Source organism: Mastomys coucha, unplaced genomic scaffold (assembly GCF_008632895.1).
Source record: "Mastomys coucha isolate ucsf_1 unplaced genomic scaffold, UCSF_Mcou_1 pScaffold22, whole genome shotgun sequence".
In the NCBI taxonomy this organism is placed as follows: Eukaryota; Metazoa; Chordata; class Mammalia; order Rodentia; family Muridae; genus Mastomys; species Mastomys coucha.
The window spans coordinates 257,909,375-257,936,926 of NW_022196905.1; the positions used below are offsets into that span (position 1 = coordinate 257,909,375).

Consider the following 27,552-nt stretch of genomic DNA (forward strand, 5'->3'; position numbering starts at 1 on the left):
TGTGTCGTGTCTCTCTCTGTCCCTTTCCCAGATGGAGGAAGGGGTCGTTGGGAATGCTGTCATGGGCAACACAGAGCCAGGGTGACTCCGAGCTCTCCCTTAGCCTCAGCATTTCTAGCCGTCAGTGGAGCTTTAGGATATAGGGATCTTGACGTGTGGGTTTGGGTGGTGCCTGGGCTACCTCAACTGTAGCAGCTCACAGGAAGGGTACAGTGGGACAGGCGGGGTCATTCGCAGGTTGACAGCATAGGGCATCAACAGAAAAGAGGGCCAGGGACAGAGCCTCCAGCCAGGCCATGGGGGACACAACTGCGTGTGACCAAGTGGAGTCTGTGGATAGTGGCCGACCTTCAATGCCATCCCCTCCATAGATGGGTCCTCATTACCTCAGTGGGACTTTGAACTGGCCTCCCAGGGGCTGGGACAGAGGCCACCACCCACTTCACCACTTACCTGTCAATCAGGGTCTCTCCTAAAGATCCTATGTTTACAGTGCTGTTTGGCAGGTCAGTCCTGGACATTCCACTTTGCTCCTCTCCCATTCAGCAGGAAAGACCGCCACAGAAGCCTTGAGCATCAAGGAGAGCAGCAGAGCTACCTCTAACTAAGAAAGAATTGGGGAGGAGAGGAAGGCAATGCCCAGTCTCTGCTGGGGAGAGGCAGGACCACTACTGTGCCCTTCACCCCTGCCAACATCCACCACCCACAAAACCCTCCCCCCCACCCCCCCACACACCTGGAACCTTGTGTCCCTGCTCCCTGGCAGGTTCCACCCTGCCCCAGGTGCAGCCCACCCCAGCCCCAGTCAGCTGCCAGCTACTCTCCAACCACTCCAACACACCCACTCGTAGGGAGAGTACAGGGGATTCAAATGTCAGCTTCTGGCTCTAACTAGAATATCCCACACCAGTCTTGAAGAGTCAGAGGCTTTCTGCAGAGTGGGTAGCAAAGCCACCCTGTGACGGGTTGGGAATGTCCTGGCTCAGCACAGGGAAGGCTCCTGCTGGCACCCTCAGCCCGGATAAATGTCACCTTACTGGCCCAAGGCTGCTGCTTTTCCACACGGTTCGGTTGCTTTTTTTGTGAGGAGGCTGCTGTTTTGGGGGTATCACTGAGGGAGTCCCACTTAGCAGAACATGTCATATCTCTTCCTCTCACCACACTTTGCCCAAGTTCTCTAGAGGGCAGCACCCTAAGTGGAAAGCTTCAAGAACCTCGCTATTGGGAGGTGTGAGGGCAAGCTGAGGGAATGTCCCCCCTGTCAGGCTCTCCACCTTCCATTACATTTACACTGGCCAGGCGCCAGCACCCAGGAGACAACACACAGACACAGAGAGAGCAGGCTACTTGCTAAGGTCACACAGCACGGTAGTACCTCAAGAAGATCCCAGAACAGAGCCTACTACTCACAATCCTGTGCTCGCACCACATCCCGCAACAGTAGCATCCTGGGAGGACAGCTCCAGAGTCCTGTTAATACCTGTGCCTGCCTCCCCAAACCGTCCATGAGAGTAACCATGTGACCCGGTGATACTCCTAGATACACGCCGAAGATGCCGACATAGGATGGGAGGATGCTCAGTGGTAGAACATTGGCTATGCAAGCATGAAGACCCAAGTTCAAGTCCTTAGCACCCATGTAAAAAGCATGGCTGTGAATGCCTGTAACCCCAGCATTGTGGAGGGAAGACAGGTGGTACAGAGGCTGGCAGAGGCTGAGAACTCACTGGCCAGCCAAGCCGGCCTACCTAGCACTGCAAGCTTCTGGTTCAGTGAGAGAGCCTGTCTCAGGCAGTAAGGTGAAGAGCAAAAGAGGGAGAAAATGGGAGCCCTGCCCTTCATGTGCACACTTTAACACACACACACACACACACACAGAGAGAGAGAGAGAGAGAGAGAGACAGAGAGACAGAGAGACAGAGAGACAGACAGAGAGACAGACAGACAGAGAGAGAAAGAGAGAGAGAGAGAGAGAGAGAGAGAGAGAGGCAGAGGCTGTGGAAACAAGTGCCTGACACACAGCATTCATTGGAGAATGCTAGTTCAGTTTGGGACCAGATAAAATCCCCAGGTAGCAATCCTGCAGCAAACTAGTGCAGCAGCCCTGGACCCTGCTATACCTGTGATGTTCTAGTTCTCTTTTCCATTGCTGTGTCGATAAAACACTTTGACTAAAAGCAAGTTGGAAAAACTTTCCAGGTCATAGTCCATCATGGATAGAAATCAAGGTAGGAACTTGAGGAAGAAAGCACAGAGAAAGGCTGCTTACTGGCTTGCTCATCTGGTTTCTGATAAAACCCAAGACCAACTGCCTAGGGAATGGTACCACCCACAGTCGGCTGGGCCCACCTCCATCCATTAGCAACCAAGACAGTTACTCACGGACCAGTCTTATCTAGTCAATCCCTCTGTGGAAGGTTCCTCTTCCCAATGACTCTAGCTTATATCAAGTTGACAAAACTAACCAGCATACACTGCCCCCATCAGAATCATTCCTGGTCTCCCATATCCACAGTTTCACATCCAGGATCCAGCTAACTGTGGGCCAAACAGAAATTCTTCATTCATTGTTGTCAACATGCTCTGTGTATGCAAGCTACAGTGTTTGCCAGGTGTTTACAGAACATGCTTCCTAAACCATGTGACCAGTCAGGTGGTTCTCTGCAGGCAATAAAGAGACAGTAAGTAACCGGTGGACATGCACTGTTGCAAGATATTTGATCACATTGTGAACCCAGAGACTGTGCACTGGAAAGACCTGTTTCTTGTTGTGGCCCTAGCACACACCCTAGCATACACCTTTTACCCAAGAGCTTTCTGTAAACAAGAGTTAAATAAAGTCAACCATAGGTTGAGAGGCGGAGCAAGCAGTTGACAGGGAGTGAACATAGAAAAAACCAGGAGAGAGAAAGGAGGGCCTGTGAGTTGAAGGGTGTTTAGGACAGTGTAGAGAAGATAAAGAAGATGAAGAAGGAAGAAGAAAGAGGAGGAAGAAGAGGAAAAGGAGGAAGAGGAGAAGGAAGAGGAAGAGAAAGGAGAGGAGGAAGAAGAGGAGGAAGGAGAGAAGAAGAGAAGGAGGAAGGAGAGAAGAAGAGAAGGAGGAAGGAGAGGAGGAGGAGGAGGAAAGATAGAAGGAGGAAGAGAAGGAGGAAGGAGAGGAGGAGGAGGAGGAGGAGGAGGAGGAAAGAGAAGGAAAGAGGAAGAGGAAGGAGAGGAAGAGGAGGAGGAAAGAAGAAGAGGAAGGAGAGGAGGAAGAGGAGGAAGAAAGAAGAAGAGGGAGGAGAGGAGGAAGAAAGAGGAAGAGGGAAGAGAGGAGGAGGAAGGAGAGGAGGAGGAAAGAGAAAGAGGAAGGAGAGGAAGAGGAGGAGGAAGGAGAGGAGGAGGAGGAAAGAGGAAGAGGAAGGAGAGGAGGAAGACATAGAGGAGGAAGGAGAAGAGGAGGAGCAGCTTTTTCTTTATGGAACATCAGTGGAGTAAGAAGGTCAGCTGGGTGCTTTCTCTGCCTCTCTGGGCTAGCAGGCTTTCACACCACCATCTGGCTCCTGAGTCTTCATTGGTAAAATCAGATGTTTGGGATTTTGCTTTAAAACAACAGTGCCCAGGCCATATTTTATACAGGACCTTTTGTGTGAGAGACTCCCCATCCACACACAGATCCGTGGACCCCGGAATCAGGGTCCCATGGATGCAGAGGGACAGCTACATTCAGTCATAGTAAAGAGTGCGGACACCTGCCCCAACCCAGATGAACCTGGCAAACACTGCACTAGTGACAGACACCAGATTGCACAACCCACAGGCAGCTTGACAGGTTGTGGCTAGGCTGGTGAAGAGAACGCTCCCAGGGTAGAGGGAGCCCCAGGAGGACATGATGCTCCAGAGAGGAGGGAGGCCTTGGAGTGACAGCTGGGTCACAAGTGGTTCCTCAGAGCCTTTAGGCTCGCTCCACCAGCTGCCTCCCTGCTAGGCTGACGCACACCATAGCCCTCTGCAGGAGATGCTCAAGGCAATCCTGTTTGCATCCTGTGATCCTGTTTCTTGGCTACTCCTGAGGTTGCAGGGCAGCAGCCAAGGCTGCCCTGGCCTACAAAGAGGTGCCCCTGGCACACAGCACCCCATAGCTTGTGACTCTCAGGTGGGAACATCACATCTTCACAGGCACAGTGGTGACATGGGAAGAGGGTCCTATACACTTAAGCACAGTTGTCACCTTTGACCGAGAGCTAGTGACTTCTGCCCTGTGCTGAAGAAACAGAGTGTGCCCGTTTCTTCAAAGAGTCAAAGAGTCTTTCTCTCAGGACCCTCACCCAAAGACCACTAAGAGTTCGAAATTCGTTGCAACAGCAAGAGGATTTTAATCAGTCTGGCGAGCCGGGGTTCAGCTGCCTTAGGGAAGGAGCCGAACCCCGAGTGACTGTTACAGAGAGTATTTAAGCTCAGAAACCGCAAGCAGGTGCAGGGGCGGGTGCAGGGATTCCAGGGAAATTCCAGAATAAAGCTATACAAATATCTCCTATACATTGATCGATTGTTCAGCTATCTTTGGCAACATCCGCTCTTTGTGGTCGGCCATTTCCTCTGGGTACTGAGCCTTGAGGAGTGATCCCAGGGTTCCTGGGGTCAGTTTCTCATGACCCAGGTGCATGGCAGCCCCTGGGGTCAATTTGTATTTTTCCATGGTCTTACACCCCTTGAGGGCAGGGGGGTCCTTTAGCTGCCTTTATTTCCCCTTAGCTGCCAGAAAGCTCAGTGGCTCCTCCTATTTATCATCCTCAGCATGACATTGCTCCAGCTGATTAGAATAACTTTTATACCTTTACGATTCACACAAAAGTCCTCCCCCCTTTCTCTCTCACAAACATACACACACACACACACACACACACACACACACAGAGATTCCATCATTCACCTTCCCAGAGGCAGAGCCTCCCCAGCATCCTTCACTCAGGCACTTACTACACCTGGTCTGACATTACCTAGTACAGCAGCCAATGGTCTCACAGGGGCCCAAGCCTCCTGGCCAGGGCTGCAAACCTTCACAAGAATGATGACACAGGCAGTCTGGCCACTGCCTGCCCTGAAAAGCTAAAAAGTCCACAGATACTCTGCAGGGCTCGTTCTGGAAACTAACCCTTCTAGGACGACCCTGAGCCTCTGGATGAGAGTCCAGCAGGTCACGCGGGGCTGGTCAGTGGACGGAGGCGGACAGGAGGCCCACCCCTCTGGCCACTCCACAGTGCAGAAGAGCAGAGAGAAAGAGGAAAGGGAATTCAAGCCCAAAGCTGTCTGCTCTCATAAAGGGCCTTGCAGGATGGATGGCTTTGACTTCCCTTGCTCCAGTGGACTCACTGTTGGGGAGTTGTGATAGGACACCAGGGCGGCCACATATAACCTGCACATACATCTGCTGTAGTGTCTGCTCATGGGACAGCTAAACCAGCAAGACACAGGACAAGAGAGTTTCATGGGAGCCTGGGAGCCCCACCCCCCTAGCACAGGCACGAACTAGAGTGAGTGCTGAAGGACTTGGGAGTCTTTTGGAGATGAGCGAACATGCTTACTGGAATTGGGCTGTGACTGTGGCTAAATTCTCGCTATGCCAAACCACGGTCAGCATGCCTTCAAAGGATGAGTCTTAAAGTGTATGAACCACCTCTCAACCTTGAAACTCCATGCCTGTGAACAGGTGGGGGAAAATATCAAACCACAGACCAGTTCACGGGGTCCCAGACACAGTGCAGTACGTGGCACAGACAGGAAGAGTCTGGCACAGAGATTCACCAAACTAGAGAAGAGGATCCTATTCCAGTTATACTAGGAAGCACGTGGGCCCAAGGTGCAGCCAGGTTCCCCACCTTACCTTTCCCTGGCACACGTGGCTCCCCAACAAACAAGGTAAGACTATGCTAGAGGGGTTTTGTTTTGTTTTGTTGGTTTTTTGAGATAGGGTTTCTCTGTGCAGCCCTGGCTGTCCTGGTCCTGGAGCAGACCAGGATGGCCTTGAACTCAGAAATCCACCTGCCTCTGCCTCCCAAGTGCTGGGACTAAAGGCGTGCACCACCACTGTCTGGCTTAATGCTAGAGGTTAAATTGAAGTTCTGGATGAAGATTTCAAGACAACCCAGTATTGAGTTTGTCGCATAGTTGTTAGTGATCACTCATAGGCAGGTCTACAATGAAAATGAGCAGACTGGACAAAAAGAAATGCAAAGTCTGAGGAGAAAAGAACACCAGGAAATCCCACGTTAAGAGCTCAGATTTGTGCTGAAAGAGAAAAGGAGAGATGTTGTACCCTTAGCGTGGGGCTGCACCCAGATAATCCCGAAGTTCATGAAAGCAAAAGGTCTGAGGGGTCTTCTGCCCCTACAGAGCAACAACAAATTAAAGCTTATGCAAATGTGATTCACAGAGGGGAACCAGGCTCCACCATCCCAAGCAGGCAGCAGAACTTGGCAGCAGCATCTATGTGGTTCTGGCTTTAGAATCATGAAGGATTACAGGAGCAAATAAACGGGTTGTGGAGTCATCTTCTGGGGAAAGGATGCTGAGGCCAGGTGTGTGGCAGGCACGGGAGTTGCTGCCTGGAAGCCCCGAGAGGCTGTTGCACGAAGCTGTGAAGGTGAAGCCTGGATTGTGTTGGAGACCCCACGATGCTGGCGGTGCCGGGGGGGTGGGGGGACGGGCATGGATATCACCAGGAAGAGCTGTACGCAGGGATGGAACCAGCTGGAGGGAGAGAACTCTGTGGCAGTTGGCAAAGGTGGAAGAATAGAGCCACCTAAAGCCTTTTTTGATACCAGACAGGGAGTTACAGGATTTGGAGTTTGCCCCATGGGTCTCCATCTGGCTGTGGTGCAGTGTCTTCCTTTGTTCCCTTTTCCTTCTGTTTGGAGTGTGCATTCCGTGCCACTGTACGTTGAAGAGACTGTCTTGGGTCTCAGTAGAAACTGTGAACTTTAAACTGAAAGAATATGGGCAGGAGAGGTTGTCTGGACAAACAGACGTAAGGAAACCAGGGGGATTCGAAGCAGCCCAGAGCGATTTGCACAACAAGGCTCATTTTATTATTGTAGCTCCTTTGAGCTACAGAGTTAGGAGTGGGCAGTTGCAGAGACACGAGCTTCACAGCCCAGCACGTTCAGGTTCATACAAAGCATGACAATATTATTCAGAAAAATGTCTGGGGTATGAGAATATTTTTGAGGTATGACTGAGGTATGACTATTTTCTAGAAACTGAGGAAGGTCACAAGGGTTCCTGTGTCCCCTCCCGCATTTGTGGGCACTTCAAATTTACTTCCTGAGAAATAGCAACATTAGATGTTCTGGTGCTTGTCTCTCAGATGCATTATATCCTCACATATCCTTAAGTCAGACCCCAACGATGGGGGCTTTTGAAGCTGGACCGAATGCATTTTGCATTACGACATAGCTACGAGCCTACGGCGGCCAGGGAGTGGATATGGTGGTTTGAATGAAAATGGCTCCCACAGGCTCATATGTTTGAATGGTTGGTCTCAACTGTTGAAGAAGGATTAGGAGGCATAGTCTTGTTGGAGAAGGTTTGTCACTGGGAGTGGGCTTTGAGATTTCAAAAGTCCACACCATTCCCAGTGTGTGCTCTTTGCTTTGTGCTTGCAGATGAGGATGTAAACGCTCAGCTCCTGCTACAGCACCATGCCTGCCTGCTGCCACATTCCCTGCCATGATGCTCATGGCCTCTAACCCTCTGAACCTGTAAGCCCCCAATGAACTCTTCTATGAGTTGCCTTGATCATGTGTCTCTTCACAGCAACAGAACAGTAACTAAGACACATGTCTTTACACATAGCCCGTGCAGACAAGTGCTCACTAACTTGAGATGGGTCTAGACTAGGTAGCTGGCAGGTGTCGACCCTGTGACTACAGTAATAAATCTACAAGCCAGGGACACTAAGGAGCTCCTGCAACTACTAGAAAAGGACAGTGGGAAGAGCATTCCAGAGCCTTCTGAAGCAGCTAGCTCACACTCCAGCTTTAGGTAGCATGGGCTTCTATTGTCCTGAGTCACCACGTGGCAGTAACTTGTCTCAGTCATCCCTCTTCACCAGAGTCCCGTGAGCCGTAGGAGGACCAATGCTCAAGAGACAGGGCAGTACCTTTGGGTGGCAAGAATCTACAGGGGTCTTCAGGCCAGATGCAGGAGTGATTGTGTCAGCCCCCATCAGAGCAGCTCCACCATGGCCACAGCTGTGCTCTGCCCAAAGATGAAAGTGCCCACCAGCACAGAGAAGATGCCCCAGGCCTCCAGGCAGCACCTACAAAGCAACACCCCTGGTTTGTGTGGCTGACACTACGCTGCCAGGTAGTGCCAGCAGGTCAGATGTGTCATTGAGATAGACAGAATTCCCTGGGCTGGAGAGCTTTATGTCAACTTGACACAAGCTAAAAGCATCTGAGAGGAGGAGGGCACCTCAATTGAGAAAATGCCTCCATAAGATCAGGCTACAAGCAAACATGTTGGGCATTTTCTTAATTGCTGGTTGATGGGAGAGGTTCTGGTCTGGTCCACTTTGGGTGGTTCTATCCCTAGCCTAGTCGCCCTGGGTTCTATAAGCAAGCAGGCTGAGCAAGCCAGTAAGTAGCACCCCTCCCTGGCCTCTGCATCAGCACCTGCCTCCAAGTTCCTGCCTTGAGTTCCTGTCCTGACTTGTTTCAGTGATAGACTATGATCTGTAAATGTAACTTTCCTCTCCAAGTTGCTTTTGGTCACGATTCATCATGGTGACAGTTACTCTAAGTGGGACATCGCCTTTCTCTTTTTGTGAGAGGGACAGCGGGGGTGGGGGGACGAAAATAATGTCCCTCGCTGCAACGCCTATTCTTTCCTAGATACTTTATCAAAGAAAAGAAATGGAGCTCGGAAGGAACAACTTCAAGCCCTCTTCCCTATAGGACGCGCTGGAACAGCCCGTAAGTGAGAGAGACACCCAAAGCCCTGAGCTACACACAATCAGGAAAAGCAGTCAGCTAGGGCATAGAAGTCTGGGGCCACTAGGACCAACGGCCACTTAGAAAGAGACCTCAATTGAGAAACTGACTGCATACGATCCTGAGGCAAGCCTGTAGGACATTTTCTTAATTGGTGATCAATGGACCAGCAAATGGCAGGGCCTCCAGAGAGATCACTGTAGCATTAACTGGGGCCAGGAGGAACTGTCGCCAGAAAAGGTGACATCTCTGACTGAACAGCATTAGCACTCTCAGCAGCTCACAGGACACAAAGCCACTTGCCCATAGATGGGAAGGACAGAGGGCAGTTTCGGAAAACCATCTTGAAAGCCCAGGAATGATCTGTGGTGAACTTGGCCATGACAAGATTCCATAGCCTGCTCCAAGAACCAGCCAGTAGGGACAAGTCAGTTAGCATAGAGAAGTCGAGAGCAATTCCTGTCAGGATAAGAGGGGTCCATACCTGCTCCCCTGGAAAAACAGACCTTTGGGCTTACCAGGACTGAAGGACGGGATCTGAACACAGGCCTGTAGCAGGTACCCACATCCACGGCTATGCAAGCTATGCAAGCTAGGGGCATCTGAAATGGGCTGAGTGGTACTGCACATTGTATGCTTATTATATGGGACCAGGGCCTTATCCAGCAGGGTCTTAGGGTCTGCAAGTATGATCAAGTGCAGCAGGGTACTGTGGTCTGGGTCCATGAACAAGTATCTTCCTAGGGGTTGAGTGGGAGGGGTTTGAGGGCTACAACACAGCCCTGCCATTGGCTGATCTCAGTCCCAACTCCAGAGACAGAGACACACACACACCCCGGTACATTTGTACCACTAAGGTGAAGGCTGGTTGGAGATCTGTGCTGTTCTCAGGCAGGCCATACCCACCGCCTATAGTTTCGCAGGCCCTGGAGCACATATCATTCGAACTCCCAGCCCCTCTGTCCACCCAAGGTGCCACCCTCGTCTTGCGCACACTCACTTGACTCTTGGTCCTATGGGCTCCGTGTCCACGGCACAGATGAGACACAAACCTGCAAAGGAGACACAGGTCACCTTGGCTCTCCCTTACTGAGCTGGGAATGCAGAGTGCTACCAATGTCCCACAGCCTTCAGGACCCCAATGAGAGACTGGTACATCTGGAAAGGTGGTGTGGCCCGGTGGCTAGGGGGCCAGCTTGGAGCTAGTGAGGCCAGTGAGGGCTCCAGCTAAACCCTCTAAAAGGATTTGGCTGAGCAGCATCGCTTCTCAGGCCTCTGCCTTCCAGGGGCAGGAACTTGGTTGCTACCCATGCCTGGGATGCTTCTGTGGAGCTGTAGCTGCCCCTGGTCCCTCTTTCCCTTCTTTCAGATAGGGTGGTGCTACATAGCCCAGACTGGCCTGGGATTCTCCATCCCCATCTCAGCCTATCTGTTGGAATGACAGGCAAGGGCTACTACTGCTCAACTTCCTCTCCCTCCCCACCTCCTCTTCTACTCCCTCCTCTTCCTCCTCCTTTTCTTCCTTCTTTTAATCTGTTTAGAGGCTGCGGAGATAGCTCAGTGGGAAACGCATTTGCCCCACAAGCATGAGGACTATAGTTCAGCCTCCTAGAATTCAAACCCTGGTGCTGAGGTGGCCCTGCCTGCAAGCCAGGCACAGGGCTGGCACAGAGGGCTAGCCGAGTGGCTGAGAGCTTCAGGTTCAGCCAGTGTGTAGGGTAGAAAGCAATTGAGGAAGACAGCCGACGTCAATCTGGGGCCTCCACAGGCACAGGCAGATTGCTGGCAGTCTGGTCTCCATGATGAGTTCCACGCCAATGAGAGACCCTGTCTGAGTGCCTGAGAAACAATACCTCAGATTGTTTGCTGCCTCTAGCCCTTCCCATTCATACACACATACACACATATGCATATACATACATACATACATACACACATACATACATACACACACATATACATGCATATGTGTATATATATATATACATATACACATACAAACACATATACACATACACAATCACACATATATACACACATACACACATACACACATACGTACATATACAATCACACATACACAATCACACATGCACACATATATATGAATACACACATACATACACACACATATACATGCATATGTCTATACATATATATATACACATATACACATATATACACATATACACAATCATACATACATATACACACATACATGCATACAAATGCACACACATACATATATACAATCACACATACATACATACACAATCACACATACATAATCACACATTTATGCATACACAATCACACATACACACACATAAACATAGTATATCTGGGACTGTGCATTAGCCATAGAGCCTGGCCTGGCATGAGTCCTAGGCCCCATCTCCAGCACTGCATTAGTTCTGTTCAGCTTCAAAGCCTGCCAGTTCTGCCTGCCCCATGAGCTGCCCCTACACTGACCCTCCCTAGGCAGTTCACGTGGGCACAGGCAACAGCTGGAGCTTTGAAAAGGCTACCCTGGGGCCAGAGCCAGTCAAAAGAGGTAGCCTCAGACCAGGGAGTTGAAAGAGGCAGGCACCATGAAATCATCAAACTGGACCCAAAACCAGAGTGAACAGTGACAGTCTTCCACCTGGCTTCTACTTGTGGACAGAGGAGCCATATCCTCTGTTATTGTAATATCGTGGTGTTATTACTGTCCCAGAGACAACCTGCTGTCTACTCTGCCACAGGCTGAGTGTGCCCTGGTGCCTGGGCCTCTGTCTCCCCATTTGTGGAATGGGACGACACAGTACATCCATCTAGGACTGCAGATCCACTTAGCCAGGAGAGGTCTGGAAAGCCTGGCCCATACCTGGCTCAGTAACCTAGGCCCTCATCCCAGAAGAGTCCTATCTCCAGATCCTGAAGAGCAGTGGTCCTCAACCTTCCTGATGCTATGACCCTTTAAGCTATTTCTTCATGTTGTGGTGACCCTGACCATAAGATTATTTTTGTTGATACCTTATAATTGTAATCTTTCTGTCATGCATTGTAATGTAAATATTTTTGGTTGCCAAACAGACCGCGACACACAGGCTGAGAACCGCTGCTATAGACCAAGGCCTTTTGCTGGAGGCCAGAGACAGAGACTGGAGGCCGGAGGCAGCCTCCACTCACCTGGGAAGATGAAGATGAAGAAGGAGCTGATGCCACCGATGATGCTAATGATCTCGCTGAGGTCCGGTAAGAACAGAGCCAAGGCGAGAGTCACCGCCACCCACAGGAAGGTCAGTGGCAGCCGAACCCAAGGCCCCGAGGGGTCAGCCAGCACTGGGGGCCCCCTTGTGGCCCAGTAGCTCTTTTTCCAAAAGTCCTGCATCACAGACCTGTAGATACATGGATACCAGTGCTCAGCCAGCGCCTGTGGCTGCCCATCTCTTGCCTTCCACGAGTACTACATACCACGGGTTCTGCTCCACACTCAGCCATGTGTTCCCCAGGGTACCCCTCAGCCTCAGGGTCAGTAGGGTGGGGATTGAGAAGCCAAGGTTCCTAGCCCAGTTCCGATGCTTACTTGCTGGGCAACACCTAAACTCACCGTGCCTATGTCCCTCCCTCTGTCCATCGGAGGTGACCTCAGCCCTACCGTGCACCCTCACATACCCCACACACAGAGAACACAACCCGTGGTGCGCCGGGATGGACAGACTCACCTCCCCAGGAACAGCACAATGGGGTAGACAGTCACAATGGAGACCGCAAAGAGAACACGTGCTACGATGATGGCTGTGTCATTGCCTGGGTAGGACATTAAGATATCGGCAGAAACTTCGGGCCCGAAAGTCAGGAAGCCATAAACCCCTGCAGGTGGGAAAGACAGGACAGGCATCTGCAATGAGAAGATTCCCCACCACACACACTTTCCCCCCTGCAATACCTTAAGGATATCCTTTGGTATGGCTGGAAAGTTCTAGAAGGATTCCTTACTCTGCATCCTAAACACTCCTACAGACTAGTTGGTTGCTGATGGCTGGGGCCAGGGCTAAGGTGAGGATCACTGACTACAAGCACCTCGGGCTCTGGGAAATAGAGTGTAGTTCCCCCATTGCCCAGCTCCAGGCAACAGCAGCCATGGAAGCGGCTGATAGCCCCTTCACCTTCCAGATGGGAACACTAAGGCCTAGACTATCCCCGATTCTCCACAATCACACAGCTGGCAGGAGCAGAGAACTAGCTCCTTCCCACAGCACCATACTACTTGTCACCCAGGTCCCTTGCCCTGTCCTGGGATGTTACCTCTGGCCTAAGCATGTAGGTGTCTCTTGGGCATCTATCTAGGAAATCCCGTGACTCTAACACTAGGGACATCTGGAAGAGATAATGCAGTCACAGCCTGTAGAGCCTGGGGTGGCCGAATGACAGATCCTCTCGCTGGCTGAGGAAAAGGTCCCTGTCAAGTCCCTTGGGTGGCCACAGGACTCTAATACTGCATAGTAGCTTCATGCAGCCCAGAGCCTTCCAGGTCAGGGGCCCCCATAGATGAAAGCAGGGAAGGGCATCAGACAGTAGCCACTAAAAATCGGCTGTGCTGAGACTCGAGTCTGAATTTGCACACGCTGTTGACCTGGGGCCTCTCATGGTCACTCTGGGGGCCACACTTTTACCACCTCTGAGGACCTCTGCCGACCTCACAAAGTTTGTGAGCACTCAGAGTCTGTACATCTGTGTAAGCGTTCTGTAAGCCACTTCCCCAATACAACTATATTACAGAACAGCAGGGGAGGTGTCCCACGCGAGGACAGGGGCTTTGGGACACTCAGCATGGCGTGGGTCTCATCTTTGCATATCTAACTGTGGAGACCTTGGAACAGCCACAGAAGCTCCCTGATCCCCAGTTTCCCCATCTGTAACCTTTTCCTACAGGATACCAAGGATTGAATGAGCAAAGGTGTTGACAGCCCAAGGCATCATGCCCAGGATGGAATGGGCTCTCTAAGCCCTTTACTTCCATGACCACTCCCTCCCCTCTGGGGCACGCCCCCTCCCCTCTGGGGAACGCCCCCTCCCCTCTAGGGCACGCCCCCTCTCCTCTGGGGCACGCCCCCGCCCCCAGGCCCTACCTGTCAGTGTGTAGACTAGGCAGCAAGCCAGCAAGGACAACACAGAAACCAGGGTCCAGTGGGGGAGGCTCTGGTTCTGCATGCTGCAGTAGATGGAGACAGCAGCCTCGTGACACTGGAAGACAGAGTCTGCAGCTTAGACCCTCCAAGGAGGACCAGGGAGGTGCTCCACCCCAAGTCTGGGAAGTGCCTGAGTGCTAACAGCAGAGACAAATGTCTGAACGCCGAATGAGTGGAGTATTAGACAGCTCTCAAAACGACTGACCTTGACATTTCCCCCCCACCCACACACACACACACACCATTTCAGTGCAGAAGAATTTCACAAAACAACACAAGGCTTGAAGGAAAGATGTCAAGCAAGAGAGAGGCCTGAAGTTCAGCTCACAAGACAAATATTGACAGCAGGGTTGGGGGATCCTAGCATTGGTGTTATTGGCACTTGGAGAGAGGATTGTTCCTGAAATGAGGGCCTGTCCTGTTTGTTGGAGGGCATCAAGCAGCAATTTCTGCCTAGGCTGCTGGATTTCCATGTATGTTAAAAACCCAAAATAGGGCCAGGCAGTGGTGGCACACACCTTTAATCCCAGCACTTGGGAGGCAGAGACAGGTGGATTTCTGAGTTTGAGGCCAGCCTGGTTTACAGAGTGAGTGAGTTCCAGGACAGCCAGGGCTATACAGAGAAACCCTGTCACGAAAAACCAAAAAAAAAAAAAAAAATAGACCAAGATCCATCAGATGCCTCCAAGGCACCATCAAGCTGCTGGGACCCTGCATATGTAATAACAGAGGCCAGGGCAGCAGTGGGAGGAGTGGCAGTGGGAGGAGTGGGTGTTATGTTGGAGAAGGTGGTGAAAGCCCTCTAGGGTGATTGTGTGGGAACACCTAACACTTGTGATTTACTCTTCAAACCAAAACAAGTTCTGGGTCAGCAAGGCGGCTCAGCACGGGAAGGAGCCTATCGCCAAGTCTGTTGCCCTGAGTTGATTCCCAGAACCCACAAGTTGTCCTTTGACCTCTAAACACAGGGAAGGCCACAGACCACCAGGGCAGGAGGATCCTTAGACAGAGGAGCCATGCTGGGAGGAGGAGAAAGAGGAGGAAAAGGAGAAAGAAGAAAAAGGGGAAAAGAAGAGGAAGAGGAGGAGGAAGAGAAAGAAGAGGAGGAGGAAGAGGAGGAGGAAGAGGAAGAGGAAAAAGAAGAGGAGGAGGAAGAGGAGGAAGAGGAGGAAGAAGAAGAAGGAGGGGAAGAAAAGAGGAAGAGGAGGAGGAAGAGAAAGAAAAGAAAGAGAAGGAAGAGGAGGAAAAGGAGAAAGAGGAAGAGAAAGAGGAGGACGAAGAGGAGGAGGAGGCACTAGTCAAGTTCCACAGCCACACTTTAGAAGGGCAGTTGCATGAGGTGAACCAACTCTCAGTAAGTCTCTTTAAAACAAAACCAGGGGGTGCCAGATGGCCAGGATGACTGGAGACTCAGTCTCCAGTTCTCTGTTTTCCAGGCCCTTCGCTGATTCAGTTCAGGCTGGGATGCAGGGTGCCCTATTTCTAAGTGTTCAGAGAAAGGGTGTGTTTGAATCCTGTCAGAAGTCCTGACAGCCATAAGCCTTATTGCCTTTATTTCATCACAGCCCAAGCTGCCTTCATCTTCCTGCATCTCCTCAGATTCCTGGATCTTTCATCCACCCCTGGCCTGAGGCACCCCCACCCCCACCCCCGCATACTGTCCCTGCTCCCAAAGCACAGCCGCCCTGGAAACCCTGGAAACCACAGCTTAGTTGCTAGGAAAACACAAGGAGCGAGCTGAGGTCAAGGTGAGGTCTGTGGGCATTCGGAAGGGGGCTTCCTCTGGCCACCCACCACTCCGTGTTGACCACATCCAGGCAAAACCCAGAGAAGAATCAGCCCCATGCAGCTTTCAAAATATCAGGCGTGAGAGCTTCTCCTTCTCGTGTGTCAGTCACTGAGCCTAAGAAGTGGCAGTGAGTCTGTTACAGGCTGAGAAATGGCCATGCTGCAGGGGCTTATCAAAAAAACGGTTCTGAAAGCAACCGCAAGCTGGCGACCAGAACGGGAGGGTAAGGGCAGGAGGCACAATGGCCTTGAGGCTACCGACCTGTGCCATCCCTCCCTCACCTTCTGCTAGGTTCTGTGGGAAAACTCTGCTAATTAAGGGGGAAGTCCACCATGACCAATAGCCTCTGGCCTGAGTGCAATATGGGAGACTCCCTTCGTTAGAGGGGCTTTTCCTTCTCTGAGCTAGTCTGGGGAACACTAAGCCCTCACATATGGCTCTATCTGGGGAATATCACGGAGCCTCAATTAGATTACAGAACCAATTTCCTTTCTCCTGATAAAACCTGTTCAGCCAGCACAAGAGACTCCTGACATGCTTCCTCATGCTAATGAGGCATTCCGATACCCTAAGCCCCCAGCCAATAACCTTTTCCCATCCTGGATGTTCCTACACTCAGTCCCCCAGAAATTTATAAGCCTTGAATCACTCTGAGTAAAGTCGATTTGCCTCCTGACAGCTGGTCCCAGTGTGGTCATTCATTCTTCAGTGTGGCCATTCACTGTATGTACTCACAAGGCTTCCAAGTCCCCCTTCCCTTCCCTTCCCCCCCAAGCCCTGCTTGACATCTCTGCTCCCATTGCCCAAATCAGGTGACAATCCACAAGAGTGGGGGAGGGGAGCCACATGGTTCTACACAGAATGGTGGCTTTGCTCCAGTAATATCTACTAGCAATTCTGCCCGTCGGGTCCCCTGTCCTGTCACTTGGCCTCCTGTCTTCTTCCCAGACCCTCTAAGCAGTCAAGCCTCAGAAGGTAGGCTCTTTCTTTTCTTTATTCTGCATAGGGTGGCTCTGTCCCCAAGTCTGGTGTTGGTTCTATGATCACTCTTCTGAGAGGCATGTCCCAGATCCCGCCCCTTCTCTGGGCTCCATACCCAACCAACATGATACTGCTGATACTGGTGTGTGTGGGAGAAACCCAAGGACAGCCCACATCCCCTCTAGATGGCCCAGATGGCCCAGTCGCTGGAAGATAGCCCATAGGCAAGGCTGAACACTGAGACCAGAGCAAGCATTTAAACTTCTTCCCCTAACCCCCACACAACGCCCCCCCACAAAGGGTATGTACGTGAACGGCGCTCTCCAGAGAGCTCAGAAGCCTGAAAATGTCACCTTCCGAACATACCTGGAATCCAAAGCAGATGGTAGGGAAGACGCTGAACACAGAGGTCCAGGGAGATGGGCTGTGAATAGATAGGGACAGATGTTCATTAAAGAGCTAGAAACAACCTTCAACTTCAGAGTATCTGTTATAAATGAAATGAGGGAAATATGACACAGTGTGGCTGCAGGGTGTGTTTTAAATGGCTGAGTCTGTGAGCATGCTCCAGGGCCAGAAGGAAGCTGGTTCAGTGCTACACTTTCTAAATACATCTTTGTGGACATTTGGTGACATGACATTCCCTTTTTTTTTGTCAAGGCAGCCACAAAAAGGACCCCCAACTTCCCTCTAGAGGCTGTCTATTCCCAACATTGTGGGACTCTAGGGCACACACAGCCCTTGTCTAACACATCTCCCCAAAGGCACGGTTGGTGGGTCTTCATCCCCAATCAGCTCAGGGAACAAGCCTTCCTTCCTCTAGTTCCTGTCTGGTGGGCCCTGTTTGCTAAACAGCTCTTCACGCCAGTCTCTGACACCCACAGGGATACACAGCACAGAGCAGCATGAACAGCAGCATTTTTGGCTGTGGAAGAGTTAACAGCCCCTCAAATATCCCAATATCCCTGTCCTGATTGTACACAGGACTCTGCAAACACATCCCCTGGGGCAAAAGGGACTTTGCAGTTAAGACTAAACTTTAGGATGAGCGGTGCCTTGGGTCATGGAGGTGACCCCAGTGTGCCACATGAGACCACAGGGTGCAGCCAGAGCCCCAGCCCAGCTGTGACCGGGGAGCCGTGACTAGGGAGCAGCAGAACTACCACAATGGCTGCCTTCTGAGGAGGAAGGACCACAGCTCAAGGTCTGTGGGAACCTGGCAAAGGCAAGAAAAGCAAGAGGCTTTCCCTGAGACTCCAGAAGCAATGGACCCACTTATGCAACGGTCTGATTGAGCCTATGAACTGGATCTCTGATCCCAGCATTGTGAGGGGAATGCATGTGCTCCCGAGACGAGGGAAACACTCCCAACTGGTCGAGCTCCTTGGTTTGTAGAGACTTGTCTTGGGAGCCCCAGGACACCCACTCACCTTACCACTCCACCCCACCCAGGTTCTTCCAACTCCTCCCCCCTCAGCATCACAGCTCCACGGAGCAGCGGAGACATCGGCACCCATAATCTCCAACGATATACTCCATACGTCACAACTCTGCTTCCCCTGGCTTGGCTCCCCCAGACTGCAAGCACACAGAGCTGACCAGCCACCGGGCATCTAGCAGACGTCCCTAAGCCCCTTCTGACTCAGCCTCTACCTCACCCTGGCCCTCAGGCTTCATCATCTGGGACAGGCATCCTCTGACTCCTGTCTCCCTGCTTCTCGTAGCCCCTAGCCAGGACAACCAACATCACTGTAGGTCCTGATACAGGATGGACCCCGGTTCAAGGCAGTGGTGGCTCACGCCTTTAATCCCAGCACTTGGGAGGCAGAGGCAGGTGGATTTCTGAGTTCGAAGCCAGCCTGGTCTACAGAGTGAGTTCCAGGACAGCCAGGGCTACACAGAGAAACCATGTCTCAAAAAACCAAAAAACCAAAAAACCAAAAAATCCCAAGAGTGATGACTATACAGTTACATGCCCTGAGCTGTCCCTGACCAGAGAAGCAGATGTCCACACACCCAGCATCTGACCACATCATATTACCTGCTGAGGATGCTCTCCAAGCTTGGGGCATCAGGTCTGGGCTGGGACTTCCTGCCTGGCCCCTATTTCTTCACCTGATTCCCATAGTCTGCCTGGCAATCCTTTTCAGGAACAAGCCATGTCCCATCCCTGCTGTGCCCAGAACATCAAGGGTGTCCCAGTTCACCTATGGCATAAGCAGCAGTCTTCAGAGCACCTCCGAGTCCCTAGCATGACGCCCTACTTACCTGGTGAGGGCCGAGTCAGGGCTGCTCAACAGCCCCACTGGTTCCTTAAGCCTGGGTACCTGCCCGCTTCCACATAGACTGTGCCCAGGAGCCCCAGGCTGTTGTGGTCTTTGCTGCCTTTTTTTTCCTCCCCCTGAAGGAGAGACTTTCTTGGCTTTATTATACATCAGAGATAGGAGGGATTTCATGGGAAAGAGTCAGGGTTCTGCAGCAAGCCCCAGAGGATCCCATTTCCAGAATCTTTTTCCAGGCTGAAAAGCAGGGAAAAACTGTTTCCCTAGACTCACCTCAGCAAAGGACCGGGCTGGCGTATGAGACCCTGGGGCCACAGGTAGTACTGCACTGTGATGACCAGAGCAAGGTAGCAGGCAGCCAGAGTACCTAGGATGCTGGCACACACAGGGCAGAATCAGAGACTCTGCACCAGAGACACACAGCCAATACCCACACGGGTATCCCAGTTCTGCCCTGGCTAGCGTAGAGGGAGGATGCTCTGCTCCCGAGCCACCATTCCTTCTCCATACAGGGAGTACCAGGAGGTGGCTGGACAGTGCTGCTCTGGTCCAGAGTTCAAAGGTATGGGATCCGGGTGGCCTAGCGTCCTTGGGGAGAGCAACTGGGATATCTTTCCTCTCACCAGCAAGCACCAGTCAGCTGCTAAAGTTTGACATACAAGTCAGGACATCCTCAGGCTTGACCCCAGGGGAGAGGAAGAAGAGCCTGGTGTGGCCCTAGGGCCACAGGAGCCTTGTGGGCTGCAGGTATGGAGAGACTGGGCTGTGTGGCTTCTGTATCCCAGGGTCCCAAAGTCCATTGTTATTTACACACAAGGGAAAGGCAAGTCTGTCTGTCATTAGGCCTTGGCTTTTCAGCACTGTTCTTGGGAGCTTCAAGGTCAAAAATGAACTAAGTAAGATCCATGCCCATCTGACTGTATAGCCTCCGAGGGTGGGTGTGTGGGAAGCCTGCCTCAGTCAAATGACAAAGTGTGCTGTTCCAATGGCATTTAACTCAGCTGTAAGGACATGCAGGAAAATGGATGAGTCTGGAAAACATAGAAAGGGAGACGACCCAGACCTAGGCAGGCAAGCTCTACTGTTCCTTAAGCCTTGATGGAGAAGGCAGTGGGTGAGCACAGGGGATGTTAAAATGTGGGAGGTGATCCTGAGGTTAAAGGTTAAAACATGGATGGAGAGACGAGACAGGAGGGAGGAAAGACAAGGTTAGAGGAATGCCTCTAGCCAAAGCTAAGGACCGGTGAAAAAGCCTTACAGAAGATGACTACCTTGTAAGATAATTAAAACATAAAGGGGTTTAAGCTGAGTGAGGTGGAATGCACCTTTAATGCCAGTATTAGGGGCCCCTTTCCCCCAGACTTCTGCCCCACCTCTTGGGCCCTCCTGCTAGCTCAATTTTGCCCATGGCAGCCAAGCTGGGCTCTGCCAATCCTAAATGCCACACTGAGACTTCCTATGAGGTCTCTTATGCCACATGCTGCAGGACATGGGAATAACCGCACACATGTAGGAAATCATTGAAGAATAAATTAAATTATTGTTTCTAATTATTTTGTTTTTATGAGACAGGATTTCTCTGTTTAGCCCTGGTTGTCCTGGAACTTGCTCTATAGACCAGGTTGGCCTTGAATTCAGAGGTCTACCTGCCTCTGCCTCTGCCTTCTGAGTGCTAAGATTAAAGGTGTGCACCACCACTGGCCAGCACTCAAGTCATTATTATTTTTTTAAATTTGCTTTTTCAAGACTTTTTTTTTTTTTTTTTGTATACTCCTGTCTGTCCTGGACTCGCTTTGTAGACCACAGAGGGCTTTGAACTTACAGAGATCTACCTGCCTCTGCCTCCCAAGTGCTGGGATCAAAGGTGTGCACTACCAGGCCCCCTGCTAAAATTATTTTTTTTTTAAAGAACCTGTCATCAGTATTTCTTGGCTTATTTATATTTTCACAGAACTTGTAAAACTTCCAGTGTTCTTCTCAAATGGAAGCAAACCTGTCCTCCTTTATCTTTGACAGTTTACTCCCCAAAGTGCAGCCCTGGCACACAGCTGCCCTGCTCAGAAGCCACCAATGACCCCCATACCTGGTATACTTCTGGAGGGCGATTTCCCGAAGTGCTGACAGGGGAAAGATGACCAGAACAGAGATCAGGGGCAGAGTGAAGCTCTGGGCTGCATACCAGGGCCGTGGGGCGTCAGGCAGAAGGGAGTCACACACTGTTAGAGACAGGAATAGGAGCTAGGCTTGGACTCCACAGTAACCATAGAGTACAGACACACGGGCTGGTGGCTAAGTCAGCCTGGAGTAAGGGATCAGAAATGGGATGGGGCCCATCCCAGGCTCCCTTGAAGGAGGGAACCCCATATTTCATGAAGTCACTCAACAACCACACACAGAGCTTCCTTCCCTGCCTTTGTGGCACTGAGAACTGACCAAGGCCCCTTTCAGTTTGTCTCGAAAGCACTCTGGGAAGCATGAGTCCCTTGGTTCTTTCTGCAGCTCTGCCTAGCTGCTCAGTAACTGCCCACTCCAAAGCTAGGTGGCTGAGAACTGTAAATCTCACCCACATTGTAATTTGGAGGGTAAACCTTAGGGGGAGCTGGGCTGGCCCCTCCTTTCCAGCAAGGGTGGTTAGAACTCATAAGGGCACCTGGCCGATCACAGAGCTGGTTTAGGGGCCCCTGGACAGCAGCGGCCCACTCCCGTTGCCTGCTGGAGACCCTAGAGCCTTTCCCTTGGTCTTCTGCCTCACCTCAGGGGCCCTCTTACTAGCTCAACCTTGCTCACCGCAGCCAGGAGTGCTCTAAGCTGGACGCTGCCAATCCTAAAAGCCACACTGAGACCTGCCATGACAAAGCTGTGACAGAGAATACCTGACTCAAGGGCAGCCTCTCAGTGAACGCACCAGGGGACCAGCAAAATGGCTAACGTGAACTAAGAGGGAGGGCAGATGTGGGAGGGAAGCAAGGGAGAGGCAGATAGCCTGAGGCTGGAGTGACCAAAAAGGCTGGGGGAGGGATGCTCACAGCCTCACTTCGAAATAACTGGCTTGGGAGAACAGCTCCCCCAGCTGGTGAGGCGAGGAAGTGTCCCAGAGCCGGGTCACCCTGCAGAGAGAGAGTATCTTTCACTCCTGTGCCACCAAGAGGAGGCAAGTTGTGAAGGGTACATAGAGATTCTAGGTGGGCTTTAGAATGCCACATAGGGTGGAGTGCAAACCCTCCACTCCCACCCCCTCCCGACGAGTTACCTGCAGCCAGGAAACTCCGCCCTCCCATCAGTACGCCTCCGCCTCCTCCTCTATAAACCTGAACTGACTAGACAGCTCATGAAGTCCTCAGCCAATGGGATCATTTGTGTACCTAACTCACAGAGTGACTGTCCCTGTGCACTCAGACTGCTTTTAGCATCTTCTTTCCAAGAGTGTGGGATGTCAAGGACAGACACATCCCCAGTGGCGGACCAGAAAGAGATGTGATGCACGCTCTCTCCTGTCGGTCCATCGAGATCCGGGGTGGCTCATCTCTCAGTCAGGACTCTGGGCACAGTGCTCCATCCTGGAGACTCTGACTTCTCAACACAGCCTGGATCTGAGGCGTGGGATGGCTTCTACTCGTCATGGCCAGTGTGTGACCTTTTACTCACTGAAAGGTCCCCAGAGTCCATCCTCCACGTTCTTGGGTGTTGGGCAGTGTCAGAGGTTCTAAAACCCCACAGCCAGGGGCCTCTTCATGCAAGCGCAGGAGAGAAAGACACAAACAACACTACAGTAGACTACCATCTAACCCTAGCAACAGCTATATTCCAATTAAGCCTATAGATTCCAATTAAAAGCCTGAGGTTGTCAAGATGATTAAAAAAAAAAAAAGAAACTCACAAGCCTCAGCCATATGCTGTTTACAGGGAGTGTGTTTATAACCCCAAGCTGTAGCTGGCTTCAGAGAAGAATAGGAGGGCTGCCCATGGATGCCGATCTTGAAGTGGGTGAGTCTATTAATAGAGAGGGAGGCTTCATGCCAGAGATAAAGCAGAATATTTCATATTAATAAAAGATGTGTCTAATCACAGGGCTTCAAAAGCTTTGGAGCAGAGTCTGGAACTAAAGGGTGCAGTAGCAAGGCTGGAAGTCACAGCTGGCGGTTCAACACCGGGCTCTTAGATAACAGAAGACTAACCAGGGCTTTTAAAAACTCAGAAAAAAAAAAAACTGGGCTGGGGATGTGGCTCAGTGAATGGAACAGGAATCCTGGATTCCATCCCCAGGACTGCACAAACCAGCCATGGTGGCACACGCCTGTAGTCACAGCACTCGGGGCAGAGGCATGGGGCTGGGGAGACGACTCGGGGAAGGGGTGTGCACTGCCCTCACTTGGTCCAGTTTGGTTTCCAACATCTACATCGGGTGGCTCACATCTGCCTGTAACTTCAACTCTGGGGGGACCTGACACCTCTGGTCTCTGTGAACACTTACGCTCACATGCACATTCCCCCTCCCCCGCCACACACCACACACACCCACACGCACACACACACTATTTTTTAAAAAGAGGTGGAACAGGGAGGGTTAGGAGCTAAGGTCATCCTACGTAGTGAGCTCCGTCCTAGTCCAGCCTGGGCTACGGGAAACCCTGTTTCAAAACAGAACGACATGCAACATTCACCAAGCCTGACCAGAGCTGGATCACAAGTTAAGCCTTAAGACTCTCTAAAATCTCTTAATTGTGTGAGAGGGATAGTCTTGGCAGTGATATAATTAAGACTGGAGCTGGAGGATCTGAACAACAAATAAATGGAAATGAAGCGACATGGCGCAGACATCCTGTGAGTCAGGGAGAAGGCACAGCAAGTTCCCAAGCCCACGCCTGGCGTGGTACAGACAGGAGATAGGTAAACGGGCCAGGTGCAGCTATAGCCATGCTTAGAGGAGAAGCCTCAGGAGAGGGCCAGAGGCCAGGATCATGTGTCTTCACCATGCCCAAATCAAAGGTGCTACTGGGAAGCTCTCAGGAGAGAGCTTCTTTTGGCACTTGGCTTAGTTTCCCCTTCTGTGAAATGGGCTGTCTCCATGAGCCATACCATCTGTAGCCATTGACTCTCTCACGCCCTCATGACTGCTCCCTCCCTAACCATGTAGGGTCCTCAGGTGAGGCCATGCCTCTACTGTCCCCCTGAGGTCCTTGCACTACCCACTGGTCCTGCTCATCAACTGGGAGCCTGAGAGTCATTTCAGGTCCTGCACCCTGGATTACCCCAATGCCAGGAAAGGAACTCACACTTCTCCATCTGGTCTCCGATCACTCTGAGGAAGGCCACAGAGATCATGAGCAGGTTGGTCAGGAAGCAGGCCTCACACAGCTTTCCCATGGCGGGGCCACATAGCTCACGGACCACACCCTGGTAGGTGGTCTGGCCACTGACAGATGCTGCATAGCCCAGGATGACCAGGCCACTGATCAGGAAGACCAAAGATACCTGCAAAGTGGACCATGGACTTGCACATCAGAGGCGTGACTCACAGGCCAGTGGCCTAAGAGTACCCTCCACAAAGCTTCTGCAAAAAGCTATGCATGAGCTCTGCCCAAGAGCTTCAGGGGAGGTGGGCGATACCAGCTGTTCTGAGACTGGGAACCTGACAGCTCTGCCCCATGGGACAGAAGAAACATCACAAAGCCAAGGAGTTGACACGTTCTCCTGTTCTCTTGAGAGGCAAGGCTATGGATGTGGGGGCAGAACAAGAACATCTGGCTCAGAAGCTAGGTCAGCCTGCGTGGTGTGAAACCCTGCTGTTTGGCCTATGCAATAATGACAGTCCCACCTACCTCTCATGGGTGCTGGGGTCTGGTGCACTCAGGTGCAGCCTCAGGGTGAGTTGTTTGTGAGAAGAGCAGGGTTGGTGGTTTGTGGGGGTGGGACTCTTTATTTAGAGTCTTCCAGGGCTCTCTCCATCATTTATAATGAACAATTTTCACACATACATTGAGTTAGATTACTGCCCCGAACCCACAATTCAACCCAGATCCCACCAACAGGCCCCTGTGCTCTCTCCTGTCTGCCTTGCCCAGACACACTCCGCAGCGTACGTGAGTTGCCTGTAGGGATCGCTAATTCCCCAGGATGCTTTAGGGGCCCACTGTTGAGAGCTCAGTGTCCTGTACAACCCTCCCTCATGGGCTAAACATAGAAGGGTCTCTCTGCTGCCCCAGGACACCTGTCCCAAGATGAACCCCTTGGCATACAGCCCCACCCAACCCAGGACAGGTCCACATCTAGTACTGTCTGGGTCCTGTATCAGGAGGTACAACCGTGCATGCCTGTAGCTGTGGCTCTTCCTAGTAAGCCTTCAGGGCGTGATGGATCTCATCCTAACCCTAAGAGCCCGTGGAGATTGGTAGACAGTTCTTGCACATAACCCACTTAGAGTGGGACACATCTCCAGGTATTGAGGCTTGGGAATAAGATCCCATGCTAGCACACACAAGACAGCCAGTCCTGCAGAAGCAAGGATAAAGATCCCACCTGAAAGAACCAGAGTCATCTTCCACCTGCCCCGGGACACCTCTGTGACTCACCAGTGCCACCAGGAAGGTGGGCACCATGCCTCCTGCCTTGTAGAAGGCCCAGGGGAAGTTGAGCAGGCCGGCGCCCAGAGCGGACTTCAGGAGGATGAATACAGCGCCCAGTGAGGACAGAGAGGGATGGGTGGCAGCAGGGAGGGGTTTCTCCCGAAGGCCTCTGCTCCCTCTGGTCTGCTCTTCCATGGCTGCGGCAGCAGAGAGGGAGGGCTAGCATCGAACCTTCTTTTCTGATCCTTTAAACTCAAGGTCTTAAGGTCAGCATGAGACAGGGCAACAATAGTACTCCTCACTCCCCCAACCTCCATCTCTCTTCCGTTTCCTCTACTCTTCCAAATCTCGCTATGCTCATTCACACCTGGCCCTGTAACTTTCCATTCTTCTCTCTCCTGTCCTCCTTCTAACCCCAAGGCAACTGATCTTATTTCTCTTTCCCATTTCCATCTGAAGCCCTGGCTTCCTCTCTTGATGGAGAATTTTTCCCCAGCTCCCACCCACAGCTGTGCTTCCAAACTCAGTTCCCACAGTGCCTGGAGCCCTAATCCTTACCAAACCCAATAAGGTGCCCCACAGGCTGGGCCAGTAGATTCGAATTTAGGCTTCCTCTTAGTGCTTCAGCTGCAGCAATGACAGACGGACGGAGGGAGTGTCTACCTCCACGGGTCCGGGCTCTAGGGACGTTCGTTAGGGAGTCCTAAGGGCATGTGTTGGGTTAAGGATTCAAATCTGAGGAGCAGAGAAGACAGACTAAGATTACCTGTCCCAAGAGCTTGCAATTTTGGAGGTTTCTGACCTTATTAGGATGTCTTCATTCCTGTGATCAGCAAAAGCCCCTCCTTGGGGTGTGGCTTTGTCAGCTGCTCATTTGTGAGCTGGGCAGAGCTCAGCTGGAATCCATCTAGGCCCTCAGAAGCTGACCCCACCCACTGCAGGCCCCGGGGTCAGTTTCTTCAGAGCCCCTGTCTTCAGCAGCTCCTCTAAGCCCCTGGTCTTGGGGAAGGTCATGGAAGGCTAAGTCTACCACCATTACTGTCACTGGTTGGCAGTATGTCTCACTGAAACCCATCTGTGGAAGGGTCACTAAGCATCCCTGGTTGGTCTTCTCACTCCCTGCCTCTCACAAGACCAGTGATGGATGCTCCTCGAACTAACTCCGTGCCTCAGATGTGCCTGGGACCTTGTTGAAAGGCGGACTGATTGCCTGCACATTAAGGAAGCCCAGGGTTCTTGATTGCTAACAAGCTCCAGGCAGGAGCCACACGGAGTAGAAGGCAAACTTGGACGCTCTCTGAAGCAGTGTGCAGCTCCTAAGCCGGCAGAAGCCAAACCCCTGCGCTGGAAGACACACGTCAAGATGTCAGGAGCAACCTGTCATTTTCATTGACTTGTTGCTGGAAGGCTGACATCAACTCACTTCTTGGGAATCCCCTGGAGGACTCCTGCAGACAAGTGGCCAGTCCATCCCCGGAATTTCTGCCTTAGTGGACCTGGGATGGGGTGTGAGAATCTGCCTGTCTCATATGTTTCCTGCTGCTGGCCCAGGGACCCTGCTGAGAAGTGCTTTCTATCAAACATGCCCAGAGCCCAACCCTATCCAATCAGCCTGTCAGGGACACCCCCAAAGTGCTGTTCCCTCCTGCGTTTCTAGCATCACCACTCTGACTTGGTGACCTCCTTGAGGCTACACAGCTGGTGCTCACTAAATGCCTGACAGCACCTCAGCATGAACGCCCGCCCGGGAAGTCTGTGAGTCCACCGGCCCCCTGCCCTGTGCTGACAAGA

General features: G+C 51.8%; 1 protein-coding gene across 1 annotated transcript; it reads right to left on the reverse strand.

Moving 5' to 3' along the window:
• Positions 1 to 7,044: 7,044 nt before the first annotated feature.
• Positions 7,045 to 26,484, reverse strand: Slc38a8 (solute carrier family 38 member 8). Its single transcript, XM_031337296.1, has 11 exons — positions 26,320 to 26,484; positions 25,768 to 25,958; positions 24,472 to 24,670; positions 21,282 to 21,414; positions 19,472 to 19,573; positions 17,283 to 17,340; positions 14,087 to 14,201; positions 12,680 to 12,827; positions 12,144 to 12,352; positions 9,973 to 10,024; positions 7,045 to 8,299 (listed from the first exon to the last, which is right to left on the reverse strand). The coding sequence occupies exons 2-11, from the start codon at positions 25,954 to 25,956 to the stop codon at positions 8,206 to 8,208; spliced, it is 1,299 nt and encodes a 432-aa protein (XP_031193156.1). The 5' UTR covers positions 25,957 to 25,958; positions 26,320 to 26,484; the 3' UTR covers positions 7,045 to 8,205.
• Between the last annotated feature and the right edge of the window lie 1,068 nt (positions 26,485 to 27,552).

Coding starts and splice junctions, on each gene's coding strand:
- Slc38a8 (XM_031337296.1), bottom strand. CDS start 25,956: ATGGAAGAGCAGACCAGAGGGAGCAGAGGCCTTCGGGAGAAACCCCTC. Junction 19,574..21,281: donor GCCCTCCAGAAGTATACCAG/GTATGGGGGTCA, acceptor TGTGTGTGCCAG/CATCCTAGGTACTCTGGCTG. Junction 17,341..19,471: donor CAGCCCGGTCCTTTGCTGAG/GTGAGTCTAGGG, acceptor ATCTATTCACAG/CCCATCTCCCTGGACCTCTG.